General features: G+C 38.9%; 1 protein-coding gene across 3 annotated transcripts in view; it reads right to left on the bottom strand.

The window, feature by feature from the left end:
• Positions 1-2,282: 2,282 nt before the first annotated feature.
• GTF2A2 (general transcription factor IIA subunit 2) overlaps positions 2,283-27,374 on the bottom strand; it is a 33,869-nt gene continuing 8,777 nt past the window's right edge. For 2 of the 3 annotated variants that reach the window (XM_055537789.1, XM_055537787.1), the window contains exons 2-5: positions 9,498-9,618; positions 8,761-8,865; positions 4,995-5,121; positions 2,283-2,578 (exon numbers count right to left, since the gene is read on the bottom strand). In XM_055537789.1, the coding sequence (XP_055393764.1) occupies positions 2,553-2,578; positions 4,995-5,121; positions 8,761-8,865; positions 9,498-9,569 (330 nt within the window). In that variant the 5' untranslated portion in view covers positions 9,570-9,618 and the 3' untranslated portion in view covers positions 2,283-2,552. Of the gene's footprint in view, positions 2,579-4,994; positions 5,122-8,760; positions 8,866-9,497; positions 9,619-19,741; positions 19,850-27,374 lie in introns of all 3 variants that reach the window. The other variant, XM_055537788.1, reaches the window with a different exon arrangement.

Below are 27,374 nucleotides of genomic sequence, written 5' to 3'. Positions count from 1 at the left end.
ACCAATTTACAGGGCATTTTTAGAATGGATCAACACAACTAAGTTTGCAAATTCTTATTTTAGTTCTGCTAATAGAGGAATAGACTTTTTTTTCTTGCATATTAAGAGGCAAGTAAGCTTGTTATCACTAGAGCCTGTGGGAGAGCACAAACTGGCATACACTCTGGCCATGTCTCTCCTGTAATCTCTACTAAAGTCTGAGTACTACCATGGTGGGAAGATTGAAACAGCTGTATCACTATGCAAATGCTAGCCATGTGATGTGTATGCAAGTAATTACAACTGAGAGGGAATGTCAGGCTGTGACTTCTGCACTCATGCCCAGGGAAAAACAGGTGTGCGTATGGTAGCTGAGCTGAATACAAGAACTTGTTTCAACCTGTGGAATGTGGTATAATCCCGAGGGACTACACCTGGGGCATTACAGGTACACCTTAAACAGTTGGCACTCCATACCTGTCACCTGGGTGAATTTGAGTGAGTACTGAAACCCATGCAAGTCCTTCCTGTCCTTTGCTGTGTTTTCTTATGACTTCTTTGTTAAGAACTCATAAGGAAAGAGATCAATATGGGTTACACTCAATACAAGTGAGTTTAAGTTCTGAAGGATGGGTAGGATTTTGATTCTGAAAGGTAAGTCATGAGAAATGAAGGAAACTACATAACCAAAGACAGAAATCTTTTTTTGTATCTTTCTCAAATTAACTGAGCAGACTATGCGATCGTTGGTACGAAAGATTAGGAACAGAACACTGGACTAGATTATGCAGAATGGGCTGCAAGAATGAAAGTTAAGTTTTAATGTTAAGAATCAATCAAGGACTGCACTGACATACTGAGGTAACACTAGGGGCACCCAGTCCTTCCTACCATTACTAGGTTACACTAGTCACCCATTTCCTACAAGAAACTCAAGACCTAGGCCAAAGTGCTTCTGTATCTTTTGCAAACACAATCTAGTGACATCATTTATAGGATTTAAAATTCACAAAAGTGTGCACCTCCAGCCACAGACTTCAAGATCTCTATGACTGTTTATAACATGAAAGTTTAAACCATTATTCCTTAGGAAACAGAAGTTTTTCAACCATTCTAAGTTTACTATCAGCATTACTCGTCTTGTAACCATTATCCTGAACCTTCAAAATAAAAAGGTATTGATCCTGACTAACTGCAGTTAAGACAAATCCTAATTACATAAAGCCTTTGGTAATTAGTTTCTAAATCTGTAAAAGCGGAACAAAGTTCTTCCAGGGTCTTTGTGAGGATTATCTAGAAGAAAAACACACACAGCACCTGGTGTTTACCATAATGCAGTTAGTGATGTTGGTCCTTCTCTTACACAGATCAACTGACTTAAGAACGTGACACCTGTAGAGGAACATGCTTTCTCAACAACAAAAGAAAAGCTGAGGGCTTGTGTGCAGCATAAAGATCTTTTTAATATTTTAATAGGTTTATGATGGAGTGAGAGTGAAAAGACAGCATCACACTGAAAAGGGTTGAATTGGGGGGGACCACAGGCTGGGGCTCTAAAAGCCTGCTCCTACTAAAGGATAAACATTCTGTGAGGCATTTTAGAAATGCCACATTCTTCATCATGTATTCCTAGACTGACAAAACTTTTCCTTCAAGTGCACAAAGATATGGCAGATGGTTAACAGGACTTTTTACTCAAAGTCTAGTAACTGGTAAGATGTAGAGCACTCTAGAAATGAAACTTGACTGTTATGGCCAATTTAATTACATGTCATGTGAAGAGTACTTTATGATGTTGCAAATAGGTTTTTTGGTTTTATTCTAGCTATGAAAGTCGCTCAGTCGTGTCCGACTCTGCAACCCATGAATTCTCCAGGCCAGAATACTGGAGTGGGTAGCCTTTCCCCTTCTCCAGGGGATCTTCCCAACCCAGGGGTCAAACCCAGGTCTCCTGCATTGAAGGTGGATTCTTCACCAGCTGAGCTACAAGTGAAGCCCTTATTTTAGCTATATAAGCTGTCTAAAGATGGTCTAATTTTTTCTTAGTTGAGTTTTTCACACCAATGATTACCCCTGTTTTTGCACTCTGAAAGAGATTTTTATAAGGAAAGTTCCAGCCTGGAATTCTGGTTTTGCCCCTGCTAATGCTTTCATCAGCTAAACTGGCAACTGATAACTAACCTGACTCTGTTGAAATGAACGCATGTTCTAATTTCCTTTGCAAGGAACACGGTACTCTTTCAAAATGCTTATCTAGTATCTGCATAGTGTGAGCTTAGTGGCTCTAGCAGTTATTACTCACATTGAGTTTTAAAATGAATTTATTAAAGAATGGTCCTAGGAAGGCAACAATGTTTGATTTGTCATTAAAAAAAAAGTTCTGTTTCTTCATGCCATATAATAAAGAGGGTACAGAGTTGTGAGCTTCTTTCTATTGGAATTCTCTGATAGTATAGCAGAGTAGTCATTTCTGCAATGCTAGAATAAATTAAAAAAAAGTCTCTTCTATGCTTCTCTTCAAAAAGCGATGAACAGTAACAGGATGGCATTAAAAAGCCATTTCTTTTTTCTATTCATTCTGTAGTATTCGAGCCAGTATCTAGGAAACAGAGGAGAGAAAGAGTAAATTCAAGAAGCAACTTAAATATTTCGAGACAATCTTTCAAAAGTAAAACAGGAACTAACAGTGGTGAAGAAGGGGAGACAAAAAGCTGACCACAGTAGTATCTTCTGTACTTAAATGTCGTTTCACCTTAATGGGAAAGTCAACCTTTAGCCTCCATAGTTATGTTAAAAATCAAGCTATACTACATTTGGTTTATATACTTTTTTCCAGGTCCTCTACTTTCCCAAGATTTAAAACCACAAAGGACAATAATGTATAATCAGAAGAAATTTGTATTTAATTCCTGGTGAGGAAAAAACCCCCAAATTCTAGTCACTATCACTTTTTCCCAGCTTCTCTATTAGGAACTGAACTGTATTTCAGATAGCTGACCTGTAGAAAAAATGGTTTTATTTCACAGTAGCACTGCATTTATCTGGTTAGGAATGGTATTATTACTTAATCTCCTACCTCTAACTGCCACAGCCATTTATATTTTAATGACTGTTTTCTTCTGCTGACATAGAGGAACATGGCACACAATCTAAACTTTTCTTGACTACTCAGCGATTCTTTCTTTGAAGAGCAATCACTTATACTGTGCTGTAAGTGAAGCAAGCTCCTCAGAAGCCACCGAAGGAGGTAAGGCTGGTTTGTACTTTACATCCACTGAAGTTTGAGAAAATAAGATACATCTTTTATTTTTAAGAAGCAAGAGAAATATACTTTAAGGACCACTTATAAGTAAAATACATATGTTTACATGGAGTCTTTGATATTAAGTTTGCTCAGGGGCCTTCACTGACTTTTTGGTTATTAAATATGTTTCAAATAATTGAAACCGACACTCTGCTAGTTTCTAACTGTGCTGTCCAATATGGTAGCCACTGGCTGGGCACATGTGCTTCAAGTTAACTAATAAATATGAGACCATTAACTATCTCAGCTACCCTAACCCATTTCAAGTGCTTAATATCAGATGTGGCTACAGGAGAGTACAGACAGAAAATTTCCATTAGGATTCTGATCCATATAATTAACTCATTTTGGTAGAGGTCTAGAAATTACACAGTAATGCTAAAATCCTATAGTAAAAGTTTGAAAACCTAAGGGTTATAAGGATGCTATTAGCCTAAATTATAAGAAAGACTTGGGGAAAAAAAATACATTATCTGACATACAGAGAAATGTTATCACTTGTGATCCAGGAGCTATTTTTAAACAGACTTTTGTTGTTGTTATAACAAGGACCAATGTATATGATAACTATATAAAGTTATCCTAAAGTTCTTAGAATGATTATTTCTAGTTAACCTTCTGAAACGTACAAGCCACTGTAACATTGCTCATTTTAGAGACTCTGACATCTGGAAAACACAATTTCTTTAAAAAAGGGAGAAAGGTATAATTTCAGGCAGCTATCAGGCTTAAGAGAACAATAGTTAATGAGTTGTGTGAAAAACAATGTATTCACAAATGAGTTATTACTATAAAGATATATATAAATGAAAGCTAGAGGATTATATACTCAAGTGATATGTTATCTCCAGATGATGTTACAAATGATGTCTTTTCTTCTGTGCGGTTTTCTGTCTTTATATCTTTTCAGTGATTAGAGCGTTTCTTTGAAACCCAAATTATAACAATAAAAACCTAACCTATAACCCAGGAAATGTAGGGTTTTGCTTTCCACATTTGTCTTTCTCTTGCTTTTCACAACTCCCCTTCTTGGAATATGACAGTCTTCTCTATTGAATTTCAGGAATAATTGCTTTAAATGCAAACTGTTCAGAATACAAAGTAAAAGTAAGTATATTTAAAATACAATTTATATATTTATTTTTGCTAATTGAATTTAATCATGGGACAGAAAGCAGAGACATACAGTTTCTGAAACATTAAAGGCGTGAACAAGTTCCTAGGTCTGCTGTGAAAATATCTGTGAGTAACAGATGAGAAGACTAGATGTTTACCCTTATGAGTGATGGGGCTCTTATAATTATTTAAAAGATTTTAAATAATCACTTTAAAATGTATAGCTATTCAGTAACACAGAAACCATAGGATAAATTGTTGAAATTAAACACTTAAGGAAAAAGAAAAAGCTTGAGAAATACTTCAAACCTGTAACAGAAATAGGGAAGAAAAGCTTACTAATTTGTTCCCCTTTCCCCCAACACAAATTCAACCTGTGCAAGTAGTCTATGTGTCATATGAAATGTTTATACCTAAAGTTAGTAAGAGGACTATTTGAGATCCGGAATTTAGAATCTGAGAAAGGAGCCAGGTCTCTAGCTGGGAGTAGATCATTAGCCACCTTTCCCCCTTACTTTCAGATGATTGTCTAAATACGCATGAAAACAAGATTTCAAGTAGTTTTGCTTTCACAGTAATTAGGGTAGACACTTACTTTTACCATCACAGGCTACAATTTTCACTTTATCCACTTTAATAAGTTCTGTCACCTCTCTGAATTCAACATCATTCAATACAAAAGTCCACACGTTATCGCAGAATCTGTATGTATTTAGAGAGCCCTTTAAAACAAAACATTGAGGCAAACCATGAAGTCATTTTTTCCCCCTCACATTTTTCTCCAGACAACTTATGAAATCCTAGCTACAAGTACGTAATTCTCAAAATAGGATGAAAATTAAGGAAAATACAGCAAGCAAGCTAAGTGTTAAAATACCATACTATTACTTAAAAAAAATCCTAGAGACCTATGCCAAGGTAAGAGTTTATTTTAGTTAGCAGACTATTTCCAGCACTGGAAGAGCCTGCAAATTACTCACCTGAAATCTGAAGGGAAATCTGAATTTGTATTTCTACTGCCCTCATGTGGTGAAAGTATGAAAATGTATTTGAATTTTTATGAAACTGCTTTAAGAAAGCAACCTATTTTATTGTGTATGTTAATTCTCCAAATTTGTACAAATGCATGGAATTCCTAGAAACATTACTATATTAGCCACTAAGATGATAACATTATTGTCCTGTGCAACTGACATTCTTCTATTTCTTTTAGGAAAAATATGTGTCTGAACATTAAAAAGATCGTTTTGAAGAGTGTGATGGTGCAAGGATGAATGCTAGCAGAGTATAATCAAAACCTGAGAGACACACACATGCACATGGATTCACAAAACACTGAAATTTAGTATTTGATAAGACACTTACATGCCTAAAACCTTCAAACCAGAAAAAAAATTCAGCACAAAACTGTTCCCTGCAGTGTTACCTGTAATACCAAAATGTGAGTTCTCACTAATGTCTTACAAAGTTAGGATGACTAGGGTAACTATAATGGTTATGACTTAGTTTACTAAATTCATTAAATAATAGGAATAATTACCATCCTAGGTGCTAAGGATACAATGGTAAGCAATAGACATATGATCCCTGCCACCCAAGAGGTTTAGCTGAGCAGGGAAGATCTTTAAAACAAGTAAATACATAGTGTGAAGTGCTATGTGGGCTTGAGTTACTTGGAGTATAGCAGAAGACAGGACAGAGGACGCTTGCGTTCCAAAGACTAAGGAGTCAAGGAAAGAAAGGTGGGACAGCAGCAATGAAGACAAATACCTGGTATGGGATAAGAAGTTCCAGAAACCAGAATAGACAGGAGGTCCTAAGGTAAAAGAGAGCATGAACCTTGGGAAAGCTTTCATATCCTGAGGGTATTAGGAGGTCAGTGAAGGATTTCAAGCAGAGGAGTAATGTACTAAAATTGCATTTTTGGTGATGGCATGAAGACCAGACGACAGGGGAGTGTGACTGGAGGAAGGAGCCCCTAAGAAGCTATAGCTGGCTGTGTCAAACAGGTGACAGAGGCTGGGAAATAGCAGGAGCAAAGGGTCCTGAGAAGTGGAGAGGTTTTAAAAGATAGATCTGTCAAAACTTGACAACCAACTGGATATGGTTGGATAGTGAAGAGAGAAGTCTTGGTTAGTCCCAAGTTTCAGGTTCGTGTAACAAGCCAGAAAAAGCTGGTTCATAGAAAAAGCTGGTTTGAGAGGAAAGTTAAATTTGAGTTTGAGCTACAACTTACTGTATCCAGTGCACAGCTGGACTGTAAAAGCAAGTATGGGAGAATATCAGCTTTAAAGTCAAAGACTGGATGAGATCATGAAAGGAGCATATGTGAAGCCCTAGATAACCCCTTAGGAAAACCAACAATTAAGTGACAGAGACAGTAGGAAAACTACAAAGGAGCCTGAGAGAAGGGTCAGAGAATAGAAGGAAAGCTAGAACAGTACGGTTTCAAGGGAAGTATGAATTCTAAGAGATTAATCAACAGTATTACTGATTGTACACTGGATTTATCAATAAATAACTTGACAAGAGAAGTTTCAGTAGGAGTGAGATTAATGCATTGAAAATCACTCAGAACATACTGTTAAGTAAAAAGACACAAAGTTGTAAGTGTAAAAAAATTTTTTTTTAATTAGATCTGTTCTTTTTACTATAGTTTGAGGCTTTTGGAAGGCTGAAAAACCAAATGCCAACTTCAGTGTTCATTTCTGGCATCCCTGAGTGTGTGTATAATCCAGGATCCTATGAACGTGAAGGTTACTGTCATATCCAGTCGGTGGTAGCTGTGTCAATAATGTGAACTAGGTAGGTCACTGTGATTTACGATTAGCATGTGAACATTCAAATATGCTGAAATTCAATACTTTTTATATTCAAAATATTCCTTATAGATGATATGCGGTTACACTGTATCCTTACTATACATTTTTCCCACTTTTTTTTTTTTTTTTTTTTACATATATCTATAACTGAGTACGGAGGAGGCAATGGTACCCCACTCCAGTACTCTTGCCTGGAAAATCCCATGGACAGAGGAGCCTGGTAGGCTCCAGTCCATGGTGTTGCTAAGAGTCGGGAACGACTAAGCGACTTCACTTTGACTTTTCACTTTCATGCACTGGAGAAGGAAATGGCAACCCGCTCCAGTGTTCTTGCCTGGAAAATCCCAGGGACGGTGGAGCCTGATGGGCTGCCGTCTATGGGGTCGCACAGAGTCGGACACAACTGAAGCGACTTAGCAGCATAACTGAGTAACACTTTTTAAATCCTTTAAACAGATCCAGACTAGAAATCTACAATAACTAGATGATCACTCAGACCTTGTGAACCCTATAACTCTATAAACAAATTCTCTACATGGGCTAAAGTTTATGTACCATCATGGCTCAATTTAAAGGATCAAGTTTTGAATAACAAACTAGACAGAGGTATATATATGACTGTACAAAAAAAAGCTAACTTTGCCAGAATTACTACTGTTCAAGAATCTACTGATAAAATTTTATAAAGACATATTTTACTCTAGATAATTATTAGGCATGTGAAACTGGTGTGACTTGTTTACAAATATAAAATACATGCAGATTTCATCTCTTCATGTAAATACGTCAAATGTGGCCCTGTCTGTCTTCTTTTGCCTTCTATACCCAATATCCAGAACAATGCCTTGTACTAATGGGCATTGAAATGTTTGCTGAATAAATGGCATTTTGTCTTTTGTTTTTCATCACCAGCTAAAACCAAAAACCCCAAACACTGATGTTCTCTTAAATGCAAATTAACATCTATGTTCTTTTTATATGATGATTTTCATATCTTTTAATCTGAATTTACTATCAAATTAAGATTGTTTGGTTTGGTCTTACTGTTCAAAGTACAAATGATTCCTATGAGACCTAGCTATCAGAAGAGCCCATTATTTGCCAACAGGTCTGCCAGTAAGCCATGCTATCTAAGAGTAGGTGGGAAGCAACATGAAGTTTCTAGAAATTACATTATACTTCCCTGGCCAGAGTTTAAAAATCGTAACTGATCCTTAGAAATTACTCTCACTTACCTTCAATCCTGAAGATATTGTTTCAGACATCTGAAATCTCAGTAACTCTTCAAGGAAGGTAGCCAAACATATATAGGCTGATTTGTGAAATAATGGAATAAAAATCTAAAAACTGTGTCTCACATTAAGTGGATGAACTGGTAGATATATCATTTAAATATAGAACAGGATTCAGTTGGTCTAAAACAAGTTTTAAAGTTTCATTAAGTCATCTCTTTTTATGATTAATAAATACGGAAGTATTGTAAAAATCACTATTGTAACAACCATGGTGCAGCTTCTAGATTTAAGAATATACGCTTACCCTGAAGTTGACGCGGTTCCTGACCCTCTGTGCCAGCGCTGCGTTTATAGCCTTATCAAACTGAAGTAGAACTTGAAGGGCAAGTTGGGGGGTAATCTGTTGAGACTGAAAAAATAAAGGTCATGAATCCTCTTTGGGAAGAACATTAAAGACAAAAATAAAAATATATGAGTTATCATCTAAAATTTAAGGTTAATCAGAGCCTCTAAACTCGAATCCCTTGTTCTTTTTTTGCAATGACAGGCAATTAATAAGCAAAAGCTGACAGTATTTTCTTACACTATCTTGAAACAAACATAATTTTGAAAAGAAAACATACAGTGATGTTACAACATCAGGACAAAACTCTGTCTGTCACTCCTTCACAGTATCTGGAAAGAAGTTTTCACTGATAAACTGAAGGAATCAAGTCTTGAGAAAAAACTTGGGATCAGTAATATGTTAAAAAAAAAAATCTAATAAAATTCATCAAAGTTCAAGATATATGAAAATAAACGGAAATACACAATATGTTCTTGGATGAGAAGTTTATGTATAAACATTAATTTTCCGATGAGAAGTTTATGTATAAACATTAATTTTCCTAAAATTATGAATTCAAAATTCTAATTTACATCTCAAGACTTGCATTAACTTGTCTAAAGTTAAAGCCACACACAATATGCTATTTTCATAATTATGAGAACAAGAATTACATACATCCATCTAAATAAAAATGTTGATTTTTAGTCTCTCACCTGTATAAGCTCATCGAGGCTCTCCTGAAGACTGTTTCCCAATGTGGTATTTCTGTACAACTGATATGCCATGGCTTAGGAGGGAGAAATTCCTTTTCTTATTCAGGCTTGCATTGATGTCCTAAAAATTTAATATGAAAGTATTAAAAAAAAAACATTATAAATCACATATGTAATACAGTCTACCTCATATATTCAAATATACACTATTACTGGGCTTCCCTGATGGCTCAGTGAGTAAAGAATCTGCCTGCAATGGAGGAGACACAGGCGACATGGGTCCGATCCCTGGGTCGGGAAGATCCTCTGGAGGAGGAAAATCGCAACCTATTCTAGCATTCTTGCCTGAAAAATCCCACTGATAGAGGAACCTGGTGGATTACAGTCCAAAGGATCACAAAGAATTGGAAGTGACTGAGTGCCTCAGCCGGAGAGGGCAAGGGCACCCCACTCCAGTACTCTTGCCTGGAAAATCCCATGGACAGAGGAGCCTGGTAGGCTGCAGTCCATGGGGTCACACAGTGTTGGACACGACTGAAGTGACTTAGCAGCAGAGTGACTCAGCACATACTATATATACTATATATTAACTTAGGAATTACAAAGAATGGTTAAAAACACTTTTTCTGTTTTTCTATTATTTCAACATAGGCATTTACACTCCTTTATACAGAGTGTGTGTGTATATGTATATATAAATGCACACCGTTATCATTTCTTTCAAACATCTACCTTTTGATCTACTCTGGACTTTACCATGTACCATTTTTTTCCACTTACTGCCAAGGCAGTGATTCAATCTCCAGCTCACATTTGTGTGCCTTCCCCTTCATTTTCCTATTCTCTTAAAATGCAGTATTTATAGAGTGCCTACCAAGAAGATAACACGGTGATAGGTATCATGGGAGAGGAAGATGAAGATACACTCTGATTTTAAATAATTTATACTTTTGGGAAGGTAAACATAAAAAAGACATACAAAAGAAATTTAATAGAGAATAAGAACTGTGACAGAGACTATACAGAAGCTGATTGCATGAGTTGGCTCACAAAAACTTCCTGATTCTTCAAGCTAGACTTTAGCCAAGCAGAGGAGGAGAGAAAAGTCACCTTAGGCTGAAAAAACAGAAGGAGTAAAGCCACGGAAGGATGAAATCATCCAGTCTATAGAGAGAACTACAAGTTGATCCATATTAGGGTATAGGTATATGAATAGAAGTGGTAGGACATGAGGCTGAAAAAGATGACGTGGATGGATTTGTCAGGAAAGGTGCCAGAATTTTACAGTGAGGGTAAGGGGAGCCCCTGAAGCTTTCTAGGTAGGAAAGGTCAGACAAATGGGCAGCAATGTAAAGGATGTACTTGAATACAAGTTTAGAAAGAGATGAAGGATGAGGAGTACAGATTCAGCAAATACTGAGCTTCTACCACATGTTGCGGGCAAGATCCCTGACCTTGTCACACTTTCAGTTTGGACAGGAGACAGTTGTACACAGAGTAGCCATCAAGTAAAACTTAGCAAAAAATAACAGCTGCCTTCTCATTACATACTTGGTGAGCATCTGATACGCCTGATCACTCCTGCCTTCTCCAAGTCTTTTCTCTGGCTTTTGTGACCCCCACAGTCAGCCTTCTCCTCCCGTCACGCTGGGCACTACAGTTTCTTGCTTCCTTTGGTGGGCTGCTCCTCAGCAACCTGACTTCTAAGCCTTGAGCACCCCAAGGCTTCTTATGTCTTCCCTCTGTTTGTTTACTCCCTTAATTACCCTATCTAGGCTACAACTTTAAATACATTGTATTTATCTGCTGATGACACGCAAACTTTTTGCCAGTCCTGACCTTTCATATGTCCATGTTGCGGCACACAAAATGATGTCCTTGACACTGGATGGAAATATCAAATAGTAGATCAAATTAAATTTGTCAAAAACCAAATTCCTTGATATTCTTTCTTCAAAACTCTTCTGCCCCTGGTTTGCCTACCTCAATTAACAGTAAATCTAGTCTTCCAGAAAGATGGCCCCAAAACCTTACAGTCAAGTCCTCTCACATCCTGCACGCAAGCTATCAGCAAATCCTTTCAGCTATTCCTTCTGAATATAACTAGAATCGGACAACCTTGACCATCTCCACTGCTAGTACTAGATCACCATCATCTGTCACTAAGATTTACAGAGATAGACAAGTAAGGGGTCACCCTCTTTCTGCCCTTGTCTATCCCACCCCTGCCTGCCCCTTGAGTTGTTACAGTGAACCTTTTAAAACAGAAATAAAATCACATCACTCATCTATCAAAACCTCTCATGGCAGCATCCTATTTCAAAGTAAAAACCAAAGTCCTCCTAATGGTTTTTAAGGCCTGAGTGATCTGGGCCCTCCACTATGTCTCTGGAACTTGACTTCTTCCACCCTCTCTCTCACTGACTGCTTCAGCCGTACCAGTGCTCTGCTTCAACATGGCAAGATGTTCTTGCTTAGGGCCTTGGTGTTGGCTGTTCTTTTTGGTTCAAATGTCTGTGCAGATACCTGCATGGTTTACTCTCTCATTTGATTCAGATCTCTGCTCAGGTATTACTTCATCAGAAATGACTTTTGTGACCAACCTAGAAAAAAGAACTTCCCCCCTTTCCCTTTGCACTGCTTCATCTTCATACCAGTAGCTGAAGCTGACGTAAATATGCTTATCCTGTTTCCATCCCCACTAAAACAGATGTTCCCTAAAGATAGGACCTTCATTCACTTATATATTTATCATCTGGAGCAATGCCTAGTACACAGTATGAATTCTGTTCATACTGTATCTGTTCATGAATAAATAACTTGGTGATATGTCAAAATGCCAATAGCAAATTGTGTTGCCATTAGGTGCATTTGTAACAGGTTTTCTACTTTACTGAAGGAAGTGAAGCAGTAAGAACTTTAACTCTCAAAACTACATCTAAGCACCTATCAGTATCTGCATACTCTGTTTGTCACTGAAGTCAAACTATCCATGTTGTTACCTAAATACAACCTGTGTACCAGGTCCTAACCTCTCTAGGACAGGATATTGTTTCAATAATTCAATTATTCCTTCTCTATCAAATTCCCATCTATGGATCTTTCCCATGAACAAACAGGAGCTATTTCTCTCATCTTAAAAAGTCTCAACTTGCTTTTCCCGCCAGCCTCACTTTTTTTCTCTATTCTTCTATGTAGCAAAAACACCAAATAGTTGTTTGTATTCACAGTCTCTCATTCCTTTTCTCACATTTTCTCTTAAATTTACTCCTTAAGGTTTTGCCTCAAGCATTAAATGAAACAGATTGTGAAGGTTATCACTGGCAATGCTACAACAATAATCCTCTCTTAGTTCTCATCAGACTTAAGCATTTGGCAAAGCTGAATGTTCGCTCCTCTTTGATAAAGGATCTTGTCTTAGCTACTGGGACAGTACACTTTCAGGGTCGTTCTCTTAATTTACTGGTCCCTCCTCAGTATCGTTTGCTAGTTGATGCTCTTCTCCCTTAACTCATAATTTCACAAGACACCCCCTTGGTTCTCTGGCTTTCTGTGTACACTCATGCCTTGCTGCTATCACTCTGTCTCATGGCTTTACACACCATTGCTGATGATCCCCAAATTCGTATACTAGCAAAGACCTTGCCCTGGACTCATTCCTGGATCCAACTGCCTACTATCACTCTGTCTCATGGCTTTACACACCATTGCTGATGATCCCCAAATTCGTATACTAGCAAAGACCTTGCCCTGGACTCATTCCTGGATCCAACTGCCTACTTAGCATCTCTATTTGTTGTCTTTCCTGTCTGAGTTAATAAAACTCCATACCTCTATGGGCTTAGGCAAAAACCTGTGAAGATATTCCTGCCCACCTTTTCCTACCCTTGGTCTGGCCATCTTACCTCCACATCCAATCTCTAGCATAACCTGGTAACTCTACTTTCAATATGCATTCGGAATCCAGCCGTTTTTCACCATGTGTACTCTTATCACCCTGATGTCTGCCACTGTAACTGTCACTGGGATTACTGAAATAGCTTCCTCACTGGTTTCCTGGTTTCCATGCTTGCCTTCTACATTCTAATCCCAATTCAGCGGTCAGGTGCTCTTTTAGAACACAGTGTTTCTCTTCTTTGTGCAGAACTCTCATGTAGCGCCACCCAAGTTGGACAGGTGATAGTGGAGAGTGCCAACAAAATGTTATCCACTGGAGGGAATGGCAAACCACTCCAGTATACTTGCTGTGAGAACCTCACGGACTGTATAAAAAGGCAAAAAGATATGACATGGAAGATGAGCCCCAGAGGTCAGCAGATGTCCAATATACTACTGGGGAAGAGCAGAGGACACCTACTAACAGCTCCAGAGAGAATGACGCGGCTAGGCCCAAGTGGAAATGGCACTCAGTTGTGGATGTGTCTGGTGATGAAAGTACTATCCAATGCTGTAAAGAACAAGTACTGCATAGGAACCTGGAATGTTAGGTCCATGAATCAAGGTAAACTGGACATGGTCAAGCAGGAAATGGCAAGAGGAAACAGCGACATTTTAGGAATCAGTGAACTAAAATGGATGGGAATGTGTGAATTTAATTCAGATAACCATTATATCTACTACTGTGGGCAAGAATCCCATAGAAGAAATGGAGTAGCCCTCATAGTCAACAAAAGAGTCTGAAATGCAGTATTTTCGTGTAACCGTAAAAATGACAGAATCATCTTGGTTTGTTTCAAGCCAAACCATTCAATATCACAGTAATCCAAATCTCTGCCCCAACCACTGATGCTGAAGAAGCTGAAGCTGATCAGTTCTATGAAGACCTCCTAGAATTAACACCAAAAAAAGATGTCCTGTTCATCATAGGGGACTGGAATGCAAAAGTAGGAAGTCAAGAGATACTTGGGAGGAACAGACGAGTTTGGCCTTGAATACAAAATGAAGCAAGACAAAGGATAACCGAATTCAGCCAAGAGAATTCAACTGTCATAGCAAACACCCTTTTTCAGCAACACAAGAGATGACTCTCCACATGGATATCACCAAATAGTCAATACCGAAATCAGACTGATAACATTCCTCATAGCTGAAGATGGAAAAGTTGTATACAGTCAGCAAAAACAAGACTTGGAGCTGACTGTGGATCAGACCATCAGCTAGCTCCTCACAGCAAAATTCAGGCTTAAGCTAAAGAAAGTGGGGAAAACCACCAGTCCAGTAAGGTATGACTTAAATCTCCTATGAATATACAGTGGAGGTAACGAATAGATTCAAGGGATTAGATCTAGTAAACAGAGTGCCTGAAGAACCTTGGACAGAGGTCCGTAACACTCTACAGGATAATAAACCATAATACTGAAGAAAACATAATAAACAGGATAAACCATAATACTGAACATAACTGTAATACTGATCAAAACCATCCCAAAGAAAAAGAAATGCAAGAAGGCAAAGTGGTTGTCTGAGGAGGCTTAACAAACAGCTGAGGAAAGAAGAGAAGTGAAAATCAAGGGAGAAAGGGAAAGGTACCCCCAACTAAATGCAGAGTTCCAGAGAATAGCATGGAGAGACAACAAGGCCTTCAATGAACTGTGTGTAAAAAACTGTTCATAAAAACTACCTTCATAAAAACAGAAGGTAACAACAGAAAGGGTAAGATGAGATCGCTTCAAGAAAATTGGAAATACTGAAGGCACATTTCATCCAAAGATGGGCACAATAAAGGACAGAAATAGTAAAGACCTAATAGAAGCAGAAGTAATCAAGGGGAGATGAAAATACACAGAAGAACTGTACAAAAAAGATGTTAATGATCTGGATAACCATGATGGTGTAGTCTTTCACTCAGAGCCAGACATCCTGGATGTGAAGTCACGTGGGCCTTAGGAAGCACTGCTGCCAGTAAAGCTAGTGGAGCTGATGGAATTGCAGCTGAGCTATTTAAAATCTTTAAAGATGATATTATAGTGCTGCACTCATTGTGTCAGCAAATTTGGAAAACCCCACAGTGGCCACAGGACTGGAAAAGGTCAATCCTCATCCCATTCCCAAGAAGGGCAGCACTAACGAATGTTCAAACTACCAGGCAATTGCACTCATCTCCCATGCTAGTAAGGTTATGCTCAAAATCCTCCAAGCCAGGGTTCAGCAGTTTGTGAACTGAGAATGTGCAGATCTTTAAGCTGGGTTCAGAAAAGGCAGAGGAACCAAAGATCAAATTGCCAACATTTGCTGGATCTTAGAGAAAGCAAGGGAATTTCAGAAAAACATCTACCTCTGTTTCACTGACTATACCAAAGCCTTTGACTGTGTGGATCATAACAAACTGCAAAATTCTTAAAGAGATGGGAACACCAGACCATTTTACCTATTTCCTGAGAAACCTGAATGTGGGTCAAGAAACAAGTTAGAACCTTGTATGGAACAATGGACCGGTTCAGAATTAAGAAAGGAGTACGACAAAGCTGTTTACTGTCACCCTGTTTATTTAACTTATATGCAAACCACATCACGCAAAATGTCGGGCTGGATGAGTTACAAGCTGGAATCAAGACAGCCAGGAGAAATATCAACAACTTTAGATATGCAGATGACACCACTCTACACACATGCTTGGCAGAAAGTGAAAAGGAACTTAAGACCCTCTTGATGAGGGTGAAGGAGAGAGAAAATGCCGGCTTAAAACTCAATGTTAAAAAAATTAAGATCATGGAAAAATTAAGATCATAGCATCAGGTCCCATCACTTCATGGCAATTAGAAGGGGAAAAAAAGGTGGAAGCACTGACAGATTTCCTCTTCTTGAGCTCTAAAATCACTGTGGATGGTGACTGCCTCCATGAAATCAGAAGATGACTGCTTCTTGGCAGGAAAGCTATGACAAACCTAGAGAGTGTGTTAAAAAGCGAAGACACTACTTTGCCGACTGAGGTCTGTATTGTCAAGGCTATGCTATGGTCTTTCCGGTAGTCATGTATGGATATGAGAGCTGGACAATAATGAAGGCAGAGCGCTGAAGAATTGATGCTTTTGAACTGTGGTGCTGGAGAAGACCCCTGAAGGTCCCTTGACTGCAAGGAGATCAAACCAATCAATCCTAAAGGAAATCAACCCTGAGTATTTATTGGAAGGATTGATGCTGAAGCTGAAACTCCAACAGTTTGTCCACCTGATATGAACAGCTGACTCACTGGAAAAGACTCTGTCACTGGGAAAGATTGAAAATAAAAGAACAGGGTGATAGAGGATGAGATGGCTGGATGGTATCACAGATTCAATGGACATGAACTTGGGCAAACTCCAGGAGATGGTGAGGGACAGGGAAGCCTGGTGTGCTGTGGTCCATGGGGTCACGAAAAAGTGAGACATGACCTGGTGACTGAACACCACCACCTATTATCTCAATGACCTCATCCACCATCTCCCCCTTGTTCTTGCCCTTCTCCAGACACAATGGCTTCCTTATTTTTCTTAGAACATGACATACATGTTCCTGCCTATGTAAGCCTTTGTGACAGCTGTCTTTTCTACCTGGAATTAGCTTCCCCTGGATATCCACTTGGTTTTCTTAATCCCCTTAAGAACTTAATGGGGCCTAAACAGACCACATATTTAAAATCCCACCCCCACTCCACTCTGCAGCTCTCAATCTCCCTCACTCTGCTCTATTTCTTTGACGGCACCATGACCTTCTAATACATTACACAGTTTTCTTATTTTATGTTTACTTTTCTGCATCCTCCAGCAGAATGTAAAACCCACCAGAGCAAGGGCTTTTATCTGCTTTTGTTTACTGAAGTAAACCAGGCGTTGAGAACAAATACTACCTGGCACACAATGGAAGGAAATTAAACATCTGTTCAAAAAATAAATGAAGGCAAAAACCAGCAAGCATAGTGTGTGGGGTAGGTTAGGGGCATACAGAGGGCCAGGAGTACCACTAGGAAGATATAAACTTGACAAAAGTAGAGTATAGAATCTTGTGTCCTCCCCATTTCCCATTTAAGATTTAAGATAAGTCCAAGAGTTACCTAGAAATGAAGAAAGCTGAGCGCCGAAGAATTGATACTTTTGAACTGTGGTGTTGGGAGAAGACTCTTGAGAGTCCCTTGGACTGCAAGGAGATACAACCAGTCCATTCTGAAGGAGATCAGTCCTGGGTGTTCACTGGAAAGACTGATGCTAAAGCTAAAACTCCAATACTCTGGCCACCTCATGCGTAGAGCTGACTCATTGGAAAAGACTCTGATGCTGGGAGGGACTAGGGGCAGGAAGAGAAGGGGACGAGAGAGGATGGGATGGCTGGATGGCATCACTGACTCGATGGACGTGAGTCTGAGTGAACTCCGGGAGTTTGTGATGGACAGGGAGGCCTGGTGTGCTGCGATTCATGGGGTCGCAAAGAGTCGGACACGACTGAGTGTCTGAACTGAACTGGACTAATGAATTATCAGAAGGAGAAATAAACAATCCTGTTTGCAACTGCCTCAAAAAGAACAAACTATATAGAAATAAATTTAGCCAAAGAGATAAAAGATATGGATATTGAAAACTGCAAGACAATGATGAAAGAAACTGAATATGATACAAATAAACAGAAATTCCATGCATGTGCACTGGAAGAATCAATATTATTAAAATGTCCATACTATTGCTTTCAATTTACAGATTCAACACAATTCCTATCAAAATTCCAATGGCATTTTTCAAAGACATAGAACAAACAATCCTAAAATTTATATGAAACCACAAAGACCCCAAAATGCCAAAGCCATCTTGAGAAAGAAGGACAAAGTTGGAGGCATCATGTCTGCTGACATCTAACTCTATAATGAAGCTACCATACTGGAAACAGGATGCCACTGCCAATAAAAACAGATGTACAGATGAATGCAAGCGAATAAAGGGCCCAGAAGTAAACCTGTGTGTGTATGGTTGATTAACTTATGATAAAGGAGACAAGAATGTTGTACATGGGGAAATGACAGTCTGTTCACTAAACGGTGCTGGAAAACTGCGCATCCTCATGACAAAAGAATGACACTGGACCACTGTATTACACCATACACAAAACTAAACTCAAAATGGATTAAAAGCTTGAAATATAAGACCTAATACCATAAAACCCTAAAACTCCTAGAAAAAAACAGAGATGGCAAGCTCCTTGATACAGAGCTTGGTGATGGTTTTTTGAATCTGACATCAGAAGCAAAAGCAATAAAAGCAAAAATAAATAAGTGAGATCGGATCATACTAAAAAGTTTATCCACAACAAAGGAAACCATAACAAAATGAATAGGCTATGTTCTGAATGAGGGAGAACATTTTCAAATCATACATCTCATATGAGGCTGATATCCAAACTATATAAAAACACAAAACTCAATAGCAAAACCCCAAACAATCCCAGTAAAAAAAATTATAAATTACATATGTAATACATAGTAGTCTATTTAATATATTCCAATGTATACTATTAGTTATTATAAAAAAGACAATAGCAAGTATTGGCAAGGATGTGGTTAAAGGGAACCCTTGTGACTTGCTGACAGGAATGTAAACTGGTACAACCACTATGGAAAACAGTATGGATGTTTCTCAAAAAAGTAAAATAGAACTCCCATATGACCCACCAATTCCACTTTAGGGTACTTATCAAAAGAAAAAGAAAACCGTAACTGGGAAAGACACATGCACCCCCATCTTCACATATTCCCAACAGCCAAGATATGAAAGCAACCTAAGTGTCCAGCAAAAACGCAATGGACAAAGAAACTGTGGGGTGGGAGACCAGATGGCAGAGCAGAAGGACATGAGCTCACTTCCTCACTCAAAAACACCAAAATCACAGCTAAACGACTGCAACATACCAAAACAAGTTTTCTATATCCACACACAAAGAAGCCAGGATACTGGGATACTCATAGGATACTAGGTCAGACCTGCATGCTGGTACTACCTCAGAGAGGTGAGTAGTGACGGTAGCTCATTTTGAGGACAAAGACAAGGGTGGCAGGAGTTTTGGAGAGTACTCACTGGTGTGAGCCCTTCTGGAGGCTGACACTCTTATTAAACAGCCTGTAGGCCCCAGTATGGGGACGCCTCAGGTCAAACTATCAACAGGACAGGAACACAGCCCCACCCACTGACAGGTTGTCTAAGTCTTCCTGAGCCTACAGTTGCCTACTAAACACACCCCTTGATACGGCCCTGTCCACCAGAGGGACAAGATGCAGCTCTACCCACCAATGGTCAGGAAGCAGTTCTTCCCATCAGAAGGCTTGTAAAAGTCTCTTAGATCAGCCTCATCCAAAAGGGAGCAGACAGCAGAAATAAGAACTACAGCTCTGCAGCCTGTGGAAGAGAAACTGCAATCACAAAAAGTCAGATAAAATGAGACAGGAGAGAAATATGTCCCAGATGAAGGAACAAGGTAAAGCCCCAGAAGGGGAGATAGGCAATCTACTCAAAAAATAATTCAGAGTAATGACAGTAAAGATGATTCAAGATCCTGAAAAAAGAATGGAGGCACAGGCCAAGAAGATGTAAGAAATGTTTAACAAAGACCTAGAAGATCTAAAGAAGAAATGAACTAAAATGAACAATACAATAAAATGAAATGAAAAATACTCCAGAAGGAATCGACAGCAGAATAAATGATGCAGAAGAACAGAGAAGTGAGCTGGAAGACAGAATGGTGGAAATTTCTGCCATGGAGCAGAATAAACAAAAGAATGAAAACAAAAAATGAGGACAGTTTAAGAGACCTCTGGGACAAAAACAGATGCACTAGCATTCACATTATAGGGGTTCTAGAAGGAGAAAAGAGAGACAGGACCTGAGTAAGCATTTGAAGAGGTAGTAGCTGAAAATATCCCTAATATGGGAAAGAAAAAAAAAGACATCCCCAAGTCCAGGAAGCAGAGTCCCATTTAGTATAAACCCAAAGAGGAATACACCAAGACCCACAGTAATCAAACTGACAAAATTTAAGATGAAGAATAAATATTAAAAACAACAAGGGAAAAACAACAAGTGAAATACAAGAGAAATCCTGTAGGGCTATCAGCTAATTTTTCAGCAGAAACTCGGCAGTAGGGAGTGGCACAATGCATTTAAAACGATGAAAGGGAAGAGCCGACAACCAAGAATACTTTACCCAGCAAAGCTCTTGTTCCGATTTGACAGCAAAATCAAAAGCCTCACAGATAAGCAACAGCTAAGAGAATTCAGGGCCAGCAGACCAGTTGATAAAGGAAATTCTCCTGGTGGAAAAGAAAAGACTGCAACTAGAAACAAGAAAATTATGACTGGCAAGTTCACAGGTAAAGGTAAACATACAGTAAAAGCAGGAAATCATTCACACACAAATATGATACCAAATCCAGCAACCATGAGTAGAGTACAAATGCAGGAAAATGGAAACACACTTGAAATTAAAAGACCAACAACTCATGGTAACTGCAAACTGAAAATCTATAATAGATGCACACACACAAAAGAAAAAGGAATCCAAACACAACTCTAATTATCAAATCAAGAGAACAGAAGAAGAAAAAACAAGAGTGTCAAAAACAAATCCAAAACAATTAAGATGGCAATAAGAACAGGCATATTGATACACTTTAAATTAAATGGATAAATGCTCCAACCAAAAGACACAGACTGGCTAAATGGATACAAAAACAAGACCTGTATGTGTGCCATCTACAAGAGACCCACTTCATATGTAAGGACACATATAGACTAAAAGTGAAGAAAACATAGGCAGCATACTCTTTGACATAAATCACAGCAATATCTTTTGGGATAAACCTCTTAGAGTAATGAAAATAAAAACAAAAATAGTGAAAGTTAGTGGCTCAGTTGTGTCTGACTCTTTGTGATTCCATGGACTGTAGCCCACCAGGCTCCTCTGTCCATGGAATTCTCCAGGCAAGAGTACCTGAGCGGGTTGCCATTTCCTTCTCCAGAGGATCTTCCCAACTGAGGGACTGAACCTGGGTCTCCTGCACTGCAGGTGGATTCTTTACTGTTTGAGCCACAGGAAGCCCTCAAATGGGAACTAATTAAACTCAAAAGTTTTTGCACAGTAAAAGAAACCATAAACAAAGCAAAAAGACAATCCACAGAATGGGAGAAAATATTTGCTAAGGATGCAACCAACAGGGGATTAGTCTGCAAAATTTATAAATAGCTCAAGGAGGCAATATCAAACAACTCAACAACCCAATCAAAAAATGGCTAGAAGACCTAAATAGACATTTCTCCAAAGAAGACACACAAATGGCCAAGAGACACATACAAAGATGCTCACCACCACTGACTGTTAGAGAAATGCAAATCAAAACTATAATGAGATATCATCTCAGGCTGGTCAGAATGACTATCATCAAGTTGTCTACAAACAACAAACATTGGAGAGTACGTGGAGAAAAGGGAATGCGCCTACACTCTTGGTGGGAATGTAAACTGGTAGGCACTATGGAGAATAGCACGGAGGCTCCTTAAAAAACTAAAAATAGGGACTTCCCTGGCAGTTCAATGGTTGGGACTCCATACTTTCAATACAGGGGGCACGGGTCTGATCTCTGGTGGGGAACTAAGATCTCACATGCTGCATAGCCAATAAGTTTAAAAAAAAAAAATAAAAGTGGGTGTTAACACAAAAACGAAAAACAGAACTATCATCTGATCCACCAAGCCCACTCCTGGGCATATATTCAGAGAAAGCCATTGTTCAAAAGGATGCATGTAACCCAATGTTCATCACAGTGCTGTCTGTAAGAGTCAAGACATGGTACCAACCTAAATGTCCATGGACAGATGAATTAAGATATGAGATATACATATATATATAAATGGATGAATTAAGATATGAGATATATATATATATATAAATGGAATATCACTTAGCCATTAAAAAAGTGAAATAATCCATTTGCAGCAACATAAATGAACCCTGAGATTATCATACTAAGCTAACTCAGAGAAAGACAAATATTATATGATATCACTTAACATGTGACATAATGCAAATGAACTTGTTTACAAAACAGAAAAAAGCTCACAGACTTAAAAGACACACTTATGATTATCAAAAGAACAGTGGAAGGAAGGGATAAATTAAGAGTTTATAATTGAATCACTTTCCTATATACCTGAAACTAACACATTGTAGCTCAACTATAATATAAAATATACATTTAAAGAAATACAGAAATTATGGTATCTATACACAATGATCATTCCGTCAGAAAAAAAGAGAATGAAATCTTGTCACTAATTATGGCAGGGATGGAACTTGGCATGATATTAAGTGAATTAAAAGTCAGAGAGGAAAAAAAAACACAAATACCAAATGCTCTGTCTTGTATGTACAATCTATAAAACAAACAAAAAACTCCAAGTGCACAGATACAGACAGATTGCCAGTTGCCAGAGGTGAAGGGAGTCAAAAAAATGCAACTGCAAAACAAATATAGAAATTCTGAATCATATTCAAAAGGCAAACTGAGAGGGTAACAGGCAGGAAGGCCAGGGGTCTCCAAATGGAGGAAATAGCCTGCAAGTGTCAGACATTTTTCTCTCTCTTAAGCGGCAGGAGGAAACAAACTAGCAATATTTTTTTTCTTCTCTATACAAATTTAAAGAGAGGTTTCTCTTAAAATACTGTGTTGCCATATGACACCTGGTTTCACCTGAAGTTAGCTATTCTTGAGCCTAGAGATAACCAATGCCTTTTTCTTATGAAAATGTTTGTCTTAAGCTATGCTAATGTACTACGCCTTTACCCCAAACTCGGTCTCCAAGTCGTTCCGCCTCTGGGCCCAAAACCTACTTGACAAACCAGTATGTTATCCTCAGATATTGTTCCCCTAATCTATGTAAATGAAACTATTTGTATGGTGGTCTGCCCTTCTTTAAGATTCAAGTTAATTATTTTATGGCCCAAGATTATCCCAAAATGCATCTTATGGGCGAGGGGCCTGGTGCTATTCTAAATTATAAGACATTCCTTTCTTTCATTAACAGACTGCTAGTGACAATATAACATCCAGCTGAAGACTAGCAGGGGGGTACTCTTTCTGCCCCCTTCTGATGCCTATGTCAAAAGCTTTCTCTATCTCCTTTATACTTTAATAAAACTTTATTACACAAAAGCTCTGAGCGATCAAGCCTCGTCTCTGGCCCCGGATTGAATTCTTCTCCTCCGGGGGCCAAGAATCCCGGTGTATTCGCGTGATTCAACAACAACCTTTCAAAACCTTATAATACACACATGTATATGTTAAGCACGTGTGCACGCCAAGTCGCCTCAGTTGTGTCCGACTCTTTGGACTATGGACTGTAACCCACCAGGCTCCTCTGTCCATGGGATGTGCCAGGCAAGAATACTGGAGTGGGCTGCCATGCCTTCCTCCAGGGGATCTTCCTGACTCAGAGATCAAACCAGCATCTTTTACGTCTCTAGCACTGGCAGGCAGGTTCTTTATCATTAGCACCACCCGGGAAGCCCATATATGTTTATATATATGCTAAAAACACATATGAAGACCTACAAGACCTTCTAAAACTAAAACCCCCAAAAGATGCTCTTTTCCTTATAGGGGACTGGAATGCAAAAGTTGGAAGTCAAGTAACAGTTGCCTGGAGTAACAGGCAAATTTGGCTTTGGAGTATAGAATGAAGCAGGGCAAAGGCTAACCGAGTTTTGCCAAGAGAACGCACTGGTCATAGCAAACACCCTCTTCCAACAACACAAGAGATGACTCTACACATGGACATCACCAGATAGTCAATAATGAAATCAGACTGATTATATTCTTTGTAGCCAAAGATGGAGAAGCTCTATACAGTCAGCAAAAACAAGACTGGGAGCAGACTGTGGCTCAGATCATGAATTTCTTACTGCCAAATTCAGACTTATAAATTGAAGAAAGTAGGGAAAACAACTAGACCATTCAGGTATGACCTAAATCAAATCCCTTACGATTATACAGTGGAAGTGAAAAATAGATTCAAGCGATTAGATGTGATAAAGTGCCTGAAGAACTATGGATGGAGGTTTGTGACATTGTACAGGAGACAGGGATCAAGACCATCCCCAAGAAAGAGAAATGCAAAAAAAAAAGCCAAATGGCTGTCAAGAGGAGGCCTTACAAATAGCTGAGAAAAGAAGAGAAGTGAAAAGCAAACGAGAAATGGAAGGATATACCCATTTGAATGCAGTCCAAAGAATAGCAAGGAGAGATAAGAAAGCCTTCCTCAGTCACCAATGCAAAGACATAGAGGAAAACAATAGAATGGGAAACACTAGAGATCTCTTCAAGAAAATTAGAGATACCAAGGGAACATTTCATGCAAAGATGGGCACAATAAAGGACAGAAATGGTATGGACCTAACAGAAGCAGAAGGTATTAAGAAGAGGTGGCAAGAATACACAGAAGAACTATACAAAAAAGATCTTCATGACCCAGATAATCAAGATGGTGTGATCACTCACCTAGAGCCAGACATCCTGGAATGTGAAGTCAAGTGGGCCTTAGGAAGCACCACTATGAACAAAGCTAGAGGAGGTGATGGAATTCCAGTTGAGCTATTTCAAATCCTAAAAGATGATGCTGTGAAAGTGTTGCACTCAGTATGCCAGCAACTTTGGAAAACTCAGCAGTGGCCACAGGACTGGAAAAGGTCAGTTTTCATTCCAATCCCAAAGAACGCTCAAAGTACTGCACAATTGCACTCATCTCACACGCTAGTAAAGTAATGCTCAAAATTCTCCAAGCCAGGCTTCAAAAGTACATAAACCGTGAACTTCCAGATGTTCAAGCTGGATTTAGAAAAGCCAGAGGAACCAGAGATCAAATTGCCAACATCCGCTGGATCATTGAAAAAGCAAGAGAGTTTCAGAAAAACATCTACTTCTGCTTTATTGACTATGCCAATGCCTTTGACTGTGTGGATCACCACGAACTGTGGAAAATTCTTAAAGAGATGGGAATACCAGACCACCTGACCTGCCTCTTGAGAAATCTGTATGCAGGTCAGGAAACAACAGTTAGAACTGGACATGGAATAACAGACTGGTTCCAAATAGGGAAAGGAGTACATCAAGGCTGTATATTGTCACCCTGCTTATTTAACTTATATGCCGAGTACATCATGAGGAACGCTGGGCTGGATGAAGCATAAGCTGGAATCAAGATTGCTGGGTTATCAATCACCTCAGATATGCAAATGACACCACCCTTATGGCAGAAAGCAAAGAAGAACTAAAGAGCCTCTTGATGAAAGTGAAAGAGGAGAGTGAAAAAGTTGGCTTAAAATTCAACATTCAGAAAACTGAGATCATGGCATCTGGTCCCATCAGTTCATGGCAAATAGATGGGGAAACAGTGGAAACCACGTGACAGATTTTATTTTGGGGAGCTCTAAAATACTGCAGATGGTAACTGCAGCCATGAAATTAAGACACTCCTTGGAAGAAAAGTTATGACCAACCTAGACAGCATATTAAAAAGCAGAGACATTACTCTGCCAACAAAGGTCGGTCTGGCCAAAGCTATGGCTTTTCCAGTAGTCATGTACGGATGTTGAGAGTTGGACTATAAAAAGAAAGTTGTGCGCCAAAGAATTGATGCTTTTGAACTGTGGTGTTGGAGAAGACTCTTGAGAGTCCCTTGGACTGAAAGGGATCCAACCTGTCCATCCTAAAGGAAATCAGTCCTGAATATTCATTAGAAGGACTGATGCTGAAGCTGAAACTCCAATACTTTGGCCACCTGATGGGAAGAAATGACTCACTGGAAAAGACCCTGATGCTGGGAAAGTATGAAAGTAGGAGGAGAAGGGGAAGACAGAGGATGGGATGTTGGATGGCATCACCGACTCAATGGACATGAGTCTGAGGAGGCTCCAGGAGTTGGTGATGGACAGGGAGGCCTGGTATGCTGCAGTCCATGGTGTTGCAAAGAGTCAGACATGACTGAGTGACTGAACTGAACTGAAAAATACCTAATGAGTTAAACGTTAAATCAAATTGAGCTGATCAGAGGACATGTGAATTGGTATTCTGAAAACAATGAATTTATCAAAATACAGTTAAGAGTTTTCAAAGTGATGTAACATATACAGTCATGCCAAAAAACTAAATAGAAAGGCAACGTATAGATGTTTTCTTTTCTTTGGCCACACTGAGGAATACATGAGGGATCTTGTTTTCCTGACCAGGGATCAAACCCAGGCAGTGAACTGTGTAGTCTTAACCAATGGACCAACAGGGAACTCCCAACATAAAGACTGGGAAAAAATATTTGCACATCATGTATCTGATAAGGAGTTACTATCCCCAATATATTAGGAGTTCACACACCTCAACAGCAAAAAAGCAGAGTAACCTGATTAAAAAACGGACAGAGGATCAGAACAGACATTTTCCCAAAGATCACATATAGATGACCAAAAACTGCTCATGATTAATTACCAGGGAACTGCAAATCAAACCCACAATGACATATCGCCTCACACTTATCAGCATGGCCATAATCAGAAAGACAAGAAATAACAAGTATTTGGTGAGGATGCAGAGAAATAGGAATAATCACTGTGTAATGCTGGTGGGAATGTAAACTGGTGCAACAAATACGGAAAACAGTATACAGGTTCCTCAAAACATTAAAGACAATTATCATATAACTCAACAATTCCACTTTTGGGTATTTATCTGAAGGAAAAGGAAACACTAATTCAAAATGATATATGCAAACCACAACAGATGCACACACACACACAAAAATAACACAAACACAACACTAAAGACAGTCATCAAACCAAAAAGGAAGGAAAAAAAGAAGACTGTCAGAAACAAATCCAAAA

The sequence above is a fragment of the Bubalus kerabau genome, chromosome 10, assembly GCF_029407905.1.
Source record: "Bubalus kerabau isolate K-KA32 ecotype Philippines breed swamp buffalo chromosome 10, PCC_UOA_SB_1v2, whole genome shotgun sequence".
Classification (NCBI taxonomy): domain Eukaryota; kingdom Metazoa; phylum Chordata; class Mammalia; order Artiodactyla; family Bovidae; genus Bubalus; species Bubalus kerabau.
The sequence above is the reverse complement of the archived record's forward strand: the minus strand, read 5'-3'. Positions and strand labels throughout refer to the sequence as shown.